At 45.2% G+C, this 13,861-nt stretch overlaps 1 protein-coding gene across 3 annotated transcripts in view; it reads left to right on the top strand.

Moving 5' to 3' along the window:
* LOC111159401 (glycogen phosphorylase L) overlaps window positions 1-13,861 on the top strand; it is a 47,706-nt gene that overhangs the window by 15,241 nt on the left and 18,604 nt on the right. For all 3 annotated transcript variants that reach the window (XM_022521833.1, XM_022521847.1, XM_022521838.1), the window contains 12 exons: window positions 2,508-2,639; window positions 5,747-5,858; window positions 6,351-6,433; window positions 8,653-8,796; window positions 9,033-9,125; window positions 10,028-10,174; window positions 10,514-10,677; window positions 11,130-11,244; window positions 11,967-12,068; window positions 12,191-12,338; window positions 12,437-12,495; window positions 12,601-12,742. In XM_022521833.1, the coding sequence (XP_022377541.1) occupies window positions 2,508-2,639; window positions 5,747-5,858; window positions 6,351-6,433; window positions 8,653-8,796; window positions 9,033-9,125; window positions 10,028-10,174; window positions 10,514-10,677; window positions 11,130-11,244; window positions 11,967-12,068; window positions 12,191-12,338; window positions 12,437-12,495; window positions 12,601-12,742 (1,441 nt within the window). The remainder of the gene's footprint in view (window positions 1-2,507; window positions 2,640-5,746; window positions 5,859-6,350; window positions 6,434-8,652; window positions 8,797-9,032; window positions 9,126-10,027; window positions 10,175-10,513; window positions 10,678-11,129; window positions 11,245-11,966; window positions 12,069-12,190; window positions 12,339-12,436; window positions 12,496-12,600; window positions 12,743-13,861) is intronic.

The following is a 13,861-nucleotide window of genomic DNA, read 5'->3' as shown; positions in this document are numbered from 1 at the left end:
CATGGTTTTTGAGAGGAAAGCTTTTTCTGCCTCCTTGTCCCGTTTCGCGCCGTATCTTCGGGCGTGTTTTACAACAATCCTGAGTGCTGAAATGAAGTGTCTTCCTGTTACAGGAAGCAGTGTTCACACCGACCAGCATTTGAAAACCCCGCACCCGCTCTTGCCTAAGAGCAGTAATAAGTTCTTTTGTGTCAGGATGTTTTGATCCTCTGTGGATATTCTCATTTATTTGTGTGGAGTTTCTAGTTATTAACACAAGCTAGTGGACTCTGACTTCACCAAAGCTTAACAGCCAGCTGATGAAATTCCACCGTTTCCATGTTAAGTTTTTGTTTTATTTTGTGTTGTTCACTTTCTGGTTAGATTAGCAGAAGTTTAAATTTTGAGTTGCAGTTACTGACTTTATCACCGTGTGTACCTCGCCCTGGGGACTTGTTAAAAATGCAGAATTTCAGACCGCTCCCCAGACTGCCTGAGAATCTGCATTTTTTAAAAGATTTTATTTTTATTTATTCGACAGACAGAGATCACAAGTAGGCAGAGAGGCAGGCAGAGAGAGAAGAGGAAGCAGGCTCCCTGCTGAGCAGAGAGCCCGATGCGGGGCTCCATCCCAGGACCCTGGGATCATGACCTGAGCCGAAGGCAGAGGCCTTAACCCACTGAGCCACCCAGGCGCCCCTGCATTTTAAGGAGATTGGATCAGCTGATTAGCTCAAACCTCACTCCAACCTTTGCTAGGCTTACCCCCCTGCCTGTGAGTCAGCCCTCTGCCTCCCGAGTCTCTCTCACTCCCGGATCTACTGTTTACAGATGTCGTTTCTATGAGTCCCCTTTTCATTCACCACCATGCTGGAACTTAATGTTAATGGATAGCTCCCTGGCTTTCTGGACAAAAAGTCATGATCAATGTTGAAATAAATGCATGTATATTTCCTTGTCTGTCTGTCGACTTCAGTGTTTTCTCTGATATCTCAAAACACAGTAGCTGTGTTTCTTTGTCTCCACTCTATGCCCAGGGCAGGCATTGCATTCGTATGTGGTGGTCATAAAACCACCTAAGAATTCATAAACAAAATTTTCTTAAACTAAAGCTATCTTTTCTAAGAGGGGAAAGTGAGAAATCAGGTAAGTAAAATAACAAGATTTGGGGTAATCTCTTTCACAAGAGTACTTTGTCCCAAAAGCCCTCACCTCTCCTTTCTTGTCCAAACACAATTGCATTTTTTAAATATATGTAATATTTTAAAGCTTTCACTGATAATGTCTTTACTTTAAAAGTACATTCCCCTCTCCATTGTGTTTTTTTGTTGGTTTTGTTTTGGCATGTTTGTTTATTGCAAACCAAAATTCATTGGATGTACAGAATAACCTAAATACAAATTATGATTTTAAAATTTTTATGAGAAATCTGTGGTTATAAATTAACATAAACATATGGGAAAATGTTGAAATTGTCAATAAAATAAATTCCTTACATATTAGTATATATTATTTTCAAAATGAACCATAATTAATAGTTCATTATCAGATCAAAATTACTAAAGGGATTAAATTAAACAAAGACCATAAAATGTAATAGTGTCTTGTATCTATACAGTTCAGTCAGGGTCCTGGGATTGAGCCCCACGTCAGGCTCCCTGGTCAGTGAGGGGAGCCTGCTTCTTCCTCTCCTGCTCCGCCTGCTTGTGCTCTCAGTCTCGCTCTCTCTGTCTCTCTCTGTCAAATAAATGAGTAAAATTTTAAGAGAGAGAGAGAGTTTTCTATGAGTGGTATTTCTTAACTGGTCTGTGCATTCTAGGCAAAACAATCTTGACAGAAGCCATCATGTAGAAACCTTCAGGTCCAGGTATCCAACCATAAACATTCCTAGATGGCCTCTCTCGGTCCCCCAAGCTGGACAGTTGTATTCACAGATGTTAAGACACAGGCCGAGAACCCACACGCCTAAGGTCAAAACTCAGCAGTGCCATTTACTATCTGTGTGACTTTGAGCAAGTTCCAATTTCCACTTCTTTATTTTTTTTTTTTAGATTACTTATTTGTTTATTTATTTGACAGAGATCACAAGTAGGCAGAGAGGCAGGCAGAGAGAGAGAGAGGAGGAAGCAGGCGCCCTGCTGAGCAGAGAGCCCGATATGGGGCTCTATCCCAGGACCCTGGGATCATGACCCGAGCCGAAGGCAGAGGCTTTAACCCACCAAGCCACCCAGGCACCCCTCTACTTCTTTAAAAAGGGAAAAATCATAGTTGCATCCTACAGGGTTATGCTGTGAGAATTAAATGCAGTACTGTGTATTGACAGGAGGGATTGTTGTTGATTCAGGTTGCAATACCCTAACATAGGTGAACTGAGTTCTACAGAATCAATGACCTCTCTTACCAAAACAGTATTTTTGCATTGAGTTAGTCAAAGATATTTTGATTCAATATGATTGGACTTTTGACTTGAGATAATGGAAGGTCCATATCTCCCGAAAAATAAATTCTCAGCCGTGTCCTTTTTGTAGGTGGAAGAGGCAGATGATTGGCTCCGACATGGAAACCCCTGGGAGAAGGCCCGACCCGAGTTCATGCTGCCCGTGCACTTCTATGGAAAAGTAGAGCACACCAACACTGGGACCAAGTGGGTCGACACCCAGGTATTGGAAGTTTTCTCATGCTGAGCATTTTGTACAGTAGAGCACGGGGAATCCACGGCACTGAGGATGATATGCATATGATATGGAGGGTAGTATATTGTGTAGTGAAGGACAGAGTCAGTTTTTGTCCGTAGCTCTGTTCCTTCTCCTAGTGAACTCACGCTTGCAAAACAAAGGAGCTGAGACCAAGAGACAAGTGACTTCCCCAAGGTCAAGTGACTTATCAGGGTCATTCTGCAAACAGCTTTATCAGAGATTAATCAATTCTGTAATCCTAGTAGGCTTAGCTCTCCAGTTTTATATAAAGTTTTTGATACGAAGATTAAATAAATGTAAATGTTCTTCCTTACCTTGCTGCCATAGATACCTTTACTTGGGAGTTCTCAGGGGTAAATATTTTAAAACCAAAGTATTTATTGAAAGGATTGAGAAAAATTTTATTTGTTGCAAAGTCAAGAAAAATAGTACAAAATGTTGCAAAATGTTTTGTACCGTGCAGAATCACTTCTAGAGAAATCATGCTGGTGTCAGTCCAAGTGGGCTTACTTCATGGCTGGGTATTTATCTTGCCACCAGATGTGAGCGTTATCTTGTTGCTGACCAGTTCACTTCTCAGCACCTCAGTGATGCTGTGTGCTCTGCTGTCTTCTTACTTGCTGACAAATAACCCCTACTCATTACTAGACTGCCTTGTCCAATCTTTTGGAGGCTCCAGTTGAGATATTTGCTTAATGAATATGATCTTGGGCCGGGAGGGACATATCACCAGCCATTCTTTAAAAGCTTAAAGTAAATGGTAAAGAGCAAGTTAATATTTTTAGCTGGCAAAGCTGTGAGTGAAATTCAGTACTGCAGTGCTAAATTCAGTTGGTTTGTGGATTATGCCCCATGAATAGATCCTTTATTTTATTTTAGAAGAACCAAGACCCATTTTATAGTTGACTTTTTAAACTGATAATTTATTCCGCTAATCCACATAGAGCGCTTCACAGTTCAGAAAAATAAGACTATTTAAAAATGATTTTTCTATCTGAGGATGAATTTTTTCAACATAGGAAATAGCAGATCAGAAGCTAAAATAGGTCATTATGGTATAATAGTAAAAGGCATAAACGAAGACTGTAATTTCAAGATAAGTTTCTCTTTCTCTTTCTCTAAATTTGGTTAAACAACGGAACACAATCTGAGTTGAAGTTGGTTACAAAGACAGTCAAGAGAGCTGCAAACAAATCAATTGTTAATATGCCTGAAGAATTCACATGTGTATTTGGCATTAAACTAGTATTTGGTATAGGTTTTGGTGTCTAAAACTTCCAGTGACTTTTGTTGATCTTTTTAACCATACGCAGTTTACACAACCAGTCCTGGAAATACTCTGTTTACACGAGGTCCCACTGTTGAGCTACCTCGTATTTACAGAGTACCTCTACACATTTTCATAATACATCCAGAAATTCAGTTAGAGACAGTATATTTTTCTATGCCCACAAAGGCAATGTTACGGGGCAGATGGAATATAAGGTGAGCTGCCCCAAGGCAGGCAGCACTTTATGGATTTCTGGAAGCCGTCGCCCAAGTCAGCCCCAGGTCTGTAGCTGGTGAGGTCAGAGGGCATGAGGACCGGCACTGTGTGCACACGCTGGGGGCAGATTCCAATAAACCGAGCAATCCTTTTCATTCATGTGTCTGCTCGGGTCCTCTGGGAACCAGATACCAGAGAGAATTAGAAGTGTAGGTGTGATATCGGGGCAAGGCCTGTGAATGACAGAGTAGAGGGGAAGGGGAGGAGGCGTGGCACCTATGAAGAGAAGAGGGGAAAGAAGAAGGTGTCAGGAAGAGCCTCCGTGGGCCCTGGAACCCAGAGCGAGCAGCCCCGCTGATGGGGCCTGAGATTGAAGACTGCTAATGAGAAAAGTCCTAGCTCTCAAGATCCCACCACACTGGGAGCCTCCCTAAGAAAGCACAGCCTCGACTCAGCGGGACTCGAACTCCCAGGTGGCAAGTTCTGCCAGACGTTCTCTAGAGGGACATCCAAGCTCTGGGTCTCCCCAGCTTCCTCAGTTACATTTCAAGGATCAGAAGGACAAATCATGTTTACACCCAGACTCACTCCCACTCTGCAAACACCTTTTCCTGATGGATCACAACGTGCTTTAAAAATCTCCAGAGACCTTTATTTCCCAGTCAGAGGTATTTAAAGAAGGGTGATTACTTTGAGTCATGGTACTCATGGAAGCATGACTGAATATATGTGATTGATTGACCCAGGCTATAATCTTCATTCGCTCATAATTCAGCAAACCACATTAAAGACATCAGTGTAGGTTTCAACCCTGCCACTGACTGTGACTGTGGGTAAGTCACTTCTCTCTCCACCTCATTCCTCTCATGTCTAAAATGAGTGGCTTGCACGAATTGATCTCTGGCACCCTCCAGTACAAGCTGTCTGTCATTCCCCTTCCTTCGACCTTGACTGATGAGGCAGGGAATACAAGTGAGACTTTTCCCACATAAATTTTAAATTCACAGGCAACACAGTTATCTTCCTGTTCTTCTCTGTCTCCATGACTGTCACAAAGACTGAGCTAGAGTTTCTGAAGCTCACCTCTTAAACCCATCTCAACTAATTATCAGCTGATTTGTCAGACCACTAAAATAACTCTTCTTCATGCAACTTTGAAAAACCTCCCATAATACTTCCAACATCCACTATAATCTATCTTCATATATTTTCGTTCCATTCATTTTCACCGAATTTGAAATCAGATCACTGCATTACCTACACTAAACTTACCCTGATTACTATTTTGTAATGGCAACAGCTTTACATTTGTCACTTGGCACGTCATATTTTATTATTCTCAGAACAGTGGCTTAAATGAAACATGAAAGAGTGGCATCCAGATCAGGACAAGGGACAGGCTCCACATGGCCCATCAGAACCTCCCCACCCCCAGACCTAGGACCTTCCATCTTGGTTTAGGCATCCCACAGTCTGAGTCTGTAATGGAGTCAAGAACAGAATCCCTTGCTGTGTCCCAGCCCACTGTTCAGCCTGCGTCACCACACATGGGAAACTGAGCAGCTGCTTCGGTTTAACCCCACAGGTGGTCCTGGCTCTGCCATATGACACCCCAGTGCCTGGGTATATGAATAACACCGTCAACACCATGCGACTCTGGTCCGCTCGGGCGCCCAATGACTTTAACCTCAGAGACTGTGAGTACAGCCTGGGCTCTCATGGAGGTGTGTGTGTGTTTAATCTTTTTGATCTCAGAGGCAACCAGATCAGTACCAGCTCTGAAAGAGGACACACAACAAGGATCTTGGGGACCGGGACATAAATGGTCTCTGTGTCAGTGTGTGTGTGTGTGTGTGTGTGTGTGTGTGTGTGTGTAATCTTTCTGATCGCTAGTTAGTATCAAATTGAGCTTGAGAGAAAAGCCTTGAGTTTCTGATCAGAACTTTCCAGTGAGCAGACATTTTACGGAGCGCGCATAGAGGACATTTTAAAAGCAGTCCTTCTGTCTGGCCCTCCCAGACTCTCATGAGGATCACAGCATGGACGGTTGTGAAAATCCTTTTGGATTTTCAGGAATTGTAGGAATCCCCACATTCACCTGGCAAGCAGCAAGCATCAGGTGAGGTCAAGGGGCTTTGTTAACAGTGGCTGGCTTGTCTACTTACTCATTTTTCTAACCTTCCCCTCAGTTAACGTTGGAGACTACATTCAGGCTGTGCTGGACCGAAATCTGGCCGAGAACATCTCCCGGGTCCTCTATCCCAATGATAATGTGAGTGGTGAAGCTTTGCTCTCGCAGCGGAAACAGAAGCAGCCTGTTTCACGGGCACTTTTCCGTAGCCCATACAGCACATCTTCAGTACTGATTTTTTGGTCTTCAGTGTACAATAATCTCCATATCTCTTCCTGAGTTGTCTTGATTTCCCCTGCCCCCAAGTAAGGAAAACATATTTGTAAAAGACATGAAGTCAGAATTGGTATTTTGCCTTTCACCGGTGACCTCACAAATTTCAAAACAAAACCGAAATATAAAAGATGAAGTGGAGCACTGATGAGTTACTGTTTCCAAACAGAAGTTTCTTCCACAGAGTCAGAAACCCCTGGAGGTTTCCTGTCTGGCCTCTTCCCCTCGCTGACAGGCTCTTCCCAGCCTTCTGCCTTCAGGCGAGTTGGGGTCTGGACCTCAGAGCAGACCCGGGAGCAAACACTTGTTTCTTATGCCACTTATTCATCTCTTGAAATTTTTTCTCATGAGTGATTATTCCTAATTTTACACTAAAAATAGCTTAGCTAAAATTTAAAAAAATAATAATTTAACTTGGAACTGTATCACAGATGAACGCCAGGGATTCTAAGTTCGTTTAAATATACTTAGCTCTATCTTATATGTGGGTAAAATTACCTTCTTGACGCTGTAATGATTGTTCTTTTAATAATAAGTCTCAAAAACAACCAGATTAGTAATCTGCTCTGCAAAGATGGCACCAAGCAAGGATTGGGAGATGAGGACATAAATGGTCCTTAAGACTGGGTTCCACTTAGTTGTAAACTGTTGTCTCAATAGCAGATGAAGTTTGTTGCAGCATTTTCAGAAACTTAATGCTCTATGTTATTTTGCCCTTTGAGAGGGACATGGTGACTTCAGTATAGGTCAGGAAAGTCTCTGACCCAAAAGCAAAAAGTCTTGTTGTTTCGTGGTCAGTTAAAGTAAGAATCCTTCCAAGCATTGCCTAGCCTAACCCAGCCTGCAAAATTATTTAACTGGAAGGGGCTTGAAATTCATCCTCCTGTCCTCAGTAAGGACCAAACCTAACTTTTCGTGGAAATAACTATCTACAGCAATTCACGGGGTACACAAGGTTAGCATGGGGTGCAAAGTTAACTGAATTCTTTGAGTAAAAGGTAGCTGTCAGGGTCATGCCTGTTTTTAAGTACAAGTTGATAAATCAGTTTTGTACCGTAATTACAGAAACAAATTTATTTGTTCACTCTCCCCAACTTGGCCATAGCCCTCCTCCAGGCATGAGTCCCTCTTCCAGGAATCTTGCAACTGTTAGCCCTCTGCAGCTAGTTATTTTCGCCTTGCTTAAAGCTCCTTAAAGTCTTCTGATCACCTATAAGAAAAGTGCAGAATCTTAGATGTTCTTCCCCAAGTTCCTCAAAGATGTGGTCATGCGTTCTCGGACGCACCCTCCATGGTCTCGCCTGAGGTCCCCACTGTGCAGGACTGTTTGCTGTAACCTTTCTCACCTCCAAGAGAAGCCTCTCGCAGCTTCCTTCCTGGCAGAAGTGATAACCACTGCCTGAGTTCTCAAATTTGGTTGGGAGAAGGAGGCTCAGAGTCTCAACAATTCAGCACATAAACTTCCCTATAAATCCCTTCCCCCCATTTTCAGTACAGAGTGGTACCCCTGCTTTCGGCTTCCTGTCTCCCTCCAGCCCAGACACCCCTGTGTTACCATCTCCAGAGAATACACATCAGGCTTCTGCCTGCGTTGGGGGAAGAGATTGCTCAGCTGGGGGGATCTGGGGGGTGAAGTCTGAGGCCAACTCCTGCTTAGTTAGGCTCACAACTAACCTTTCACCACATCTTTTCCCCTACTTCCAAAGGCACCAGTGCTGCTAAGTCCTGATCCTTTAGGGCTTTGGAGCATAAATGTAGTTGCTCTTTGGCCCTTCTTTTCTAGCAGGTCAGGATCCGGTTTTTCTGGGTCTTCTGGCCCAATTACCACTCATGCATCTATTTTTCAGCTTCAGAAAGCTTGTTGCTGTTGTCTTGTCTCCATTCCCTTTATCCTGTATCTGTACGCCTTCTTTAAAGCCCTTTACACTTCATGAAAGAGCAAAGTCTGATGCTTGGCCTTCAACCTGTCCTCTTCCGCCAGATGTTCTGTGAGCTTTCGTCTTGAAGTTCTCTGGGCAGGAGATCCCTGGCATATTTTGGCCACGCCGCAGTGTGAACCACTCTTACTCTGTCTCTCTGGCTTGAAGTTTTTCGAAGGGAAGGAGCTGAGGTTGAAGCAGGAGTACTTTGTGGTGGCCGCGACCTTGCAAGATGTCATCAGACGTTTCAAAGCCTCCAAGTTTGGCTCCACGGACAGCGCCAAAACTGCGTTCGATGCCTTTCCAGACCAGGCGAGTATTCAGTCTGCAAACACGGACAGAGACAGTGAGGGAGCAGGACTTCCTATCAGATGTACTCCTCTTTCTCAGGGCTAAAAAAAAGTTGTGTAGGTGTGGTATGCTTAAAGCGCCTCGCCCAGGGTGGGCATTCTGTTTGGTGCTTTGTGCAGGCACGCATGAGGGTAAGTAAGAAAGACCTTATCCCAGGCCATCCGTCCCCTGCTCGATGATGCCTTTTCCTCACACAGGTTGCCATCCAGCTGAATGACACGCACCCTGCACTCGCCATCCCTGAGCTGATGAGGATTTTTGTGGATATTGAAAAACTGCCCTGGTCCAAGGTCTGGATAGTTTGGCTTCCTTTTCCTTTAATTAAATAGTATATCTATGGTTCAGAGATTTTCCCAAAAGCTCCTTTACAGTTTTTCAAAATAAGTTACTGTTGCTAACTTTGCGTAACTTGAGCAAAGTTAAAGTCTGCCCAGTGCTAACATTTCTCTGTCCTTACTGCTTTACGGGGAGGAAGACTACGAAAGTAAATACATTGCTAATGGTACCCAGCTCAGATGGACTGGGTCTAAAAGGATTTTTTTGTGTGAATCTTAAAGGATTCTAAATTAAATTCTCCAACCTCAGAACACAGCTAATTATAAGTGTCCCCACCAGTTTGCAAATCAAAATTTTAAACATACTCCTTACTTTCTCAGAACATTCCTTGTTTGTGTTGCTCAGATTTCTGGTTTTTTTTTTAAGATTTTATTTATTTATTTGACACACAGAGAGAGAGAGAGAGATCACAAGTAGGCAGAGAGAGAGGGGGAAGCAGGCTCCCTGCTGAGCAGAGAGCCTGATGCAGGGCTTGATCCCAGGACCCTGAGACCATGACCTGAGCCAAAGGCAGAGGCTTAACCCGCTGAGCCCAGGCACCCGCTCAGATTTTGCTTTTAATAAATGGCAAGTTAGGACCGTAGAGAAGACTTATGAGTATGTTGTCTTCAGTTTTATCAAACAGTTTTACACATGGCTGCTTCCCCCACCACCACCACCCAAAAGAGAAAACCATATTCCCAGTCTCTGGATGATTCGGACCCTGGTTGAATTGAGTGTGTCTGACTGTGTGGATGAGCAGTGCTGTTGCAGACTGGCAGGAGCTGAGCGAGTGTGTGGTCCTGTGTGATGGGGTGTCACCTGCTAGGCAGGCTTCTGGCACAGGGAAGCAGCTAACTCCTCTCCCTTCCCTCAGGCCTGGGAGATCACCAAGAAGACCTTTGCATACACCAACCACACGGTGCTCCCAGAGGCCCTGGAGCGCTGGCCTGTAGAGCTGGTGGAAAAGTTGCTTCCTCGACATTTGCAGATCATTTACGAGATAAATCAGAAGCATTTAGATGTAAGTCATTTTGAGAAATTCGTATCCCTTTTGAGAATGAAGTCTGGAGATGTTAAGGGCGGCTACCGTGTTTCCTCTCACCAAACTGGAGGCCCAAACATCTTTCAGACATAGATACATTAAAAGTATTCAAGACTTGGTGGGGCACTGTTAAAGACACCTTTTAGAAAATACTAAAATTAGAGGATGGCATCTCCCCAGGGTGAACCCACGCCCTCTCTGTGGGAGTGAAATTCCATATTTGCTCCATCAAAGATTTTGCTGGGGAAGTGAATGAAGTTATCTCAACACTGCTTTAAACCTAAGTGGCCAGCAAGGCCTTTCTCTTCCCTTGGCCAGAAAATTGCGGCCTTGTTTCCTAAAGATGTCGACCGTCTGAGAAGGATGTCTCTGATAGAAGAGGAAGGAGGCAAAAGGATCAACATGGCCCATCTCTGCATTGTGGGCTCCCATGCTGTGAATGGCGTAGCTAAAATCCACTCAGACATTGTGAAGACCCAAGTGTGAGTCTCCATTCCTGAGGTGGTGGGTCAAACATTGCTCCATGAATGTACTGATGCTAGTAAAGGCAGGGTTGCATTTGGGGAAGAAAGGCCCTGTCAAAATGCGCAGAATTATTTTCTCCTATACAAAGTAACCTTCTTTTTAAAAAGAAAATGCCTTCCTCTCTGAACCATCCTAATTCTAGATGTAGGAGCGAAGGCGGAGAAAAAACCTATTCTGCTGAAAAGTCTGGTATATATGTCAGTGCCAGGAAATCGTATAGAGGTGACTTGATTTGGAATTTTTCTTATAATGTTGAATTGCAAATGAATCTCTGTTTAGAATGACAGCACTAGCTGCTGCCAGCCTCTCCCTCCACCTTTAATCTCTCTAAGCCTACACTTGGCTTCTTGAATGTAACAGGAGCCTGCTCTTTCAGACAAATTCAGTGACGTGTCTCTTCCAACTCCAGATTCAAGGACTTCAGTGAGTTAGAACCAGACAAATTTCAGAATAAAACCAATGGGATCACTCCGAGGCGCTGGCTCTTACTCTGCAACCCAGGGCTCGCAGAGTTAATAGCAGAGGTAAGGAGGAAGGCAGGGGAGGCCTGACTGCAGGGTGAGAGGTGGTGGAAGGCCCTTTTGACTTGTGAGTCTGGTCTGCAACAGACAGCGGGGCCAGCCCTCAGCAGGTGAAGGGTGCTGTCCCATAGGGCTCCCTGTTTGATCCAATTCTCTGCTGTAGGCCTGTCGAAAGTCTTAATTTTTATTTTTATTATTTTTTTTAAGATTTCATTTATTATTTATGTCACAGAAAGACACAGCAAGAGAGGGAGCACAAGCAGGGGGAGTAGGAGAGGAAGAAGCAGGCTTCACGCAGAGCCCGATGTGGGGCTCCATCCCAGGACCCTGGGATCATGACCTGAGCCGAAGGCAGATGCTTAACAACTGAGCCACCCAGGTGTCCCGAAATTCTTAATTTCTAACCAGGGGGTTCACAAATTACGTGGCTGGCTAACAGTACTGCAGTGACACAACAGATGGAAGACGGTGACCCTATTTAGTAAGCGAAGGTCATAAGAACAGCTGGTGGAACCTGGGTTCTGCGTTACCCCTTTTAGGTAGGGCTCCTGTTTTTAACGCTCGCTGCCACTGAAACTGCATTTCGTAGACTAGCAAAGGGTTCTTCCCACATGGTGTGGTAGGTCGGCCACCCTGTTGTAGGCACCCGCCGCAGACGGACACAGACTGCTCGTGTGGGCAGGCTGCCGTCCCTGACTCAGATCCCCTCTTCTCTAAACTGAAAGAAAATCGGGGAAGACTACGTGAAAGACTTGAGCCAGCTGACGAAGCTGCGAGGCTTCCTGGGTGATGACGTCTTCCTCCGAGAAATAGCCAACGCGAAGCAGGTGAGGCTTCCGGGCGCGGATTCCTCGGGGGGCACGAGTCCTGGGGTGCATGAGCCCCCCCCCTTCGACCGGCTGATGCGCCCGAGGCAAACGGGCTCCCGCGCGGCGCCCTGTCTCCACAGGAGAACAAGCTGAAATTTTCCCAGTTCCTGGAGAAGGAGTACAAAGTGAAGATCAACCCCTCGTCCATGTTCGACGTACACGTGAAGCGGATCCACGAGTACAAGCGACAGCTCCTGAACTGCCTGCACGTGGTCACCATGTACAACCGTGAGTCAGCGCGTGGCCACAGTGCCCCCTGCAGGCGGGAGCCTCGCCGCCCCGGCCCGCGCCTTCCTCCCGCCCACCAACTCCTAAATCTTTTCCAGGCATTAAGAAGGACCCCAGGAAGTTATTCGTGCCCAGAACAGTCATAATCGGCGGCAAAGTAAGTTGATTCTCTTCACTGGGGCTGCGGGGGCCCTGATCTCATGCCATTTGTCCACTTCGTCACGGCTGCCTCCCGACCATGTGTTTGACATCCTTCCCCAAGGCTGCCCCAGGATATCACATGGCCAAAATGATCATAAAGCTCATCACCTCCGTGGCAGATGTGGTGAACAATGACCCTGTGGTTGGAAGCAAGCTGAAAGTCATCTTCTTGGAGAACTACAGAGTGTCTCTTGCTGAAAAAGGTAGTATCCCCTTCCCAAATCATGCAAGGGCAGGGCAAATTCTCGGGAAATACATGGTAGGGAAAAATGACATATCTGGGTTCAGGGGGGCAGTAACCTAAGATCGAAAGCATCACTCTTGGGCACCATAAGGGCCTAGGCTAAGAGTCTTTAAGTTGATGTGACTGACAATGAGATTGTGGTCTCCGAAGTCAGTATCACCCATTACCTTTGCAAGTGCATTTTTCTGCCAGCTAGCTAGCCAGAGCTGGGTGCTGGAGGAGGGGGCCCTGATGTCTGGGCAAAGTGCAGACAGTGCTATACCAGGGAAAGGAAAGGAAAGGGCTTCCATTCCCAGGTCCAGTTTTGCGACAGAACGCCAATTCCCCAGCCCCCGATATTCCTCTGGTCACTTCATGAAAGGAAGAAGGGCTGTCATTTGTTCACGTGGCAACAGGGAATGAGGACAGATGTCAGGCTGCCAAGCATGAGGCTTAGATGTGCTCAGATGGGCACTGAGCATGCATGGAGTTCCCACATGGGGAGAGTTAGACTGGCAGAAAGCCAACATCCCTTTCTCTGCTGCTCTCTTTGCTTATTTGCATCATGTGCTTACAAAGCACAGTCCACAGGCAGATGCCAACTGTGCATTCACCCAAGTCCCAAATTGAGAACAGGCCTTTCTCTGTTGAGGTATTTTTGGGTCCTCTGATGTTACTGTTTAAGACTGTATGCAGAAAGAGAAAAGAGCCAGGTTCCTACTCATGTCAATGAAAATATATCTAATCTACAAATAAGGCTTCAAAGTAAAACAGAATTGGTTCTGACCTTTGAAGTCAAAGAGGGGGAAGCGGGCCTTCTGGCAGCACTAATTTGTGTGTAAATTAGGCTGAAAGGTCAGAGGCTTGGTGTCTCGCCCCAGGCGCACCTCAGGTGCACCCAGCACATTTCCCTGCACATTTCCCTGCCTTGAAAGAGGGAGGGAGAGAGGAGGTGGGAAGTGGAAAGAATGCAGACAATCCATTTTGCTCAGAACATAACAGAAGGGTCAGGAGAGACTGAATTTTAAAGATCAAGAAAGAGAAGTTTCAATATATTTTACAAAGTTATCAAGCAGAAGAAAAAAAAAAAAAAACAAAA

Source organism: Enhydra lutris, unplaced genomic scaffold (assembly GCF_002288905.1).
Source record: "Enhydra lutris kenyoni isolate GAN:26980312 unplaced genomic scaffold, ASM228890v2 scaffoldscaffold4, whole genome shotgun sequence".
NCBI lineage: Eukaryota > Metazoa > Chordata > Mammalia > Carnivora > Mustelidae > Enhydra > Enhydra lutris.
This window is presented reverse-complemented; position numbering and strand designations above follow the sequence as displayed.